Source organism: Vavraia culicis (assembly GCF_000192795.1).
Source record: "Vavraia culicis subsp. floridensis unplaced genomic scaffold supercont1.130, whole genome shotgun sequence".
Lineage (NCBI taxonomy): Eukaryota > Fungi > Microsporidia > Pleistophoridae > Vavraia > Vavraia culicis.
Genome location: NW_007360733.1, coordinates 1 through 1,393, shown reverse-complemented (window position 1 = coordinate 1,393; position 1,393 = coordinate 1). Strand labels below are relative to the sequence as shown.

Below are 1,393 nucleotides of genomic sequence, written 5' to 3'. Positions count from 1 at the left end.
TTGGAGGTAATAGAGGGTCTCATAGGTAAGAGTTCAGGTACTATAAGATACCTATGAATTGTATGAGCGTTTGAAGCTTTATCCTGAAGACAGTACAACGGAAATGCCTACAAATAATACAACAAGATTGCTTCTCAGTTTGCATCAGGTTGGTATTAAATTATCAGGAAGCTCATGCTATAGGAGGTAATAAATCTGGGACAGGAGTGCTAACAAACACTCAACAAACAACATATCGAATGGTGATTGAGTTTAAAACAACAATGCTGTTTTTCGAGAAACATGTATTTTACCTCCTTGGTGATCTGCGCGATATTGCCAATAAACAGAAGAATAGAACCGAAGTAAAGAAGATTGACTTGCTTAGGGCTGAAAGTCACAAGATGTATCAGATGTACGATGAGTCTAATATTTCTAAACGTCTTGATGAAGAAAATATTGGGCAAAAATGTGAGGAGTGGATTGAAGTTCTAGAAAGGATTGATGAGAAAATGAATGGATTTTCTACCGCAGAGTGTGTGAGCATATTGATGAAGATATTTTATGCATATAAGTATTTGTATTGTAAAGTGGAATTTAATTGTTCAGAACGTATATTAGAAGAGTCGTACAAACATTCTGCAAATTCTAACGTTCATCCAACCGAATATGAGACATTAACACCGAATCCTGAACCACTCAAAGAGCATACTTCTGGCACGCCATCAATGATCTAAGTGGATGAAATAAAATCAAGTTAAGCACCATGTTTAGTATTCATTCATTTCTTCTGTTCTTTCTTAATGGTGCATTATATTGCATCCTTGCTCTGTTCATCAATATTCACAATAACATAAAATTGTACAATCAGTATTAGGTCCGACAGCGCTACTAGACAAAAATTACCGATCAAACCTACAAACATCTCTAACACCCACCACTATCGATGCGCACAAAACAATTGGTGCATTACATGTGTTATAGGAAGATGTTTTGTTTGTTATTGATGCTGTAATACTTGTTGTTTAGATGTGGCATAAGGAGTGCTAAATTTGCACGGTTACAAATTCGTAATTTTGACAATAATTACTGCTGTGATCTACACTAGTATAGATACAACAATTGTAAATATTTGGCCCCTTCGGTTGTGTTTCTTATCACCTTTGTACTGAGCTAAAATATTTCGAAATTGTTATATGTTCTATTCAGAGATAACACAGGGGGGTCAGATAAATGTATTTTAAGGAATGTTTCATCATAAACACGCATGTTGACAATAACTTGTTTTAAAGAAACCAGCTGCACCATTTTGTTTTTCAAAAACGGGTGTATGAATGGATAGTATACCAAAATGGCGCTTTTGAATACAACTGTAACACTAGATCATTCCTTTCTACTAACTGTTCTGTGGTTA

At 35.0% G+C, this 1,393-nt stretch overlaps 1 protein-coding gene across 1 annotated transcript; it reads left to right on the top strand.

Annotated features, from left to right (window-relative positions):
* Positions 1-174: 174 nt before the first annotated feature.
* On the top strand, positions 175-760 carry VCUG_02680 (uncharacterized protein). Its single transcript, XM_008077495.1, has one exon. The coding sequence runs from the start codon at positions 240-242 to the stop codon at positions 714-716; it is 477 nt and encodes a 158-aa protein (XP_008075686.1). The 5' UTR covers positions 175-239; the 3' UTR covers positions 717-760.
* Positions 761-1,393: the final 633 nt, after the last annotated feature.

What these genes read in the sequence shown, in the direction of transcription:
- VCUG_02680 (XM_008077495.1), top strand. Translation starts at nt 240, where the DNA reads ATGGTGATTGAGTTTAAAACAACAATGCTGTTTTTCGAGAAACATGTA.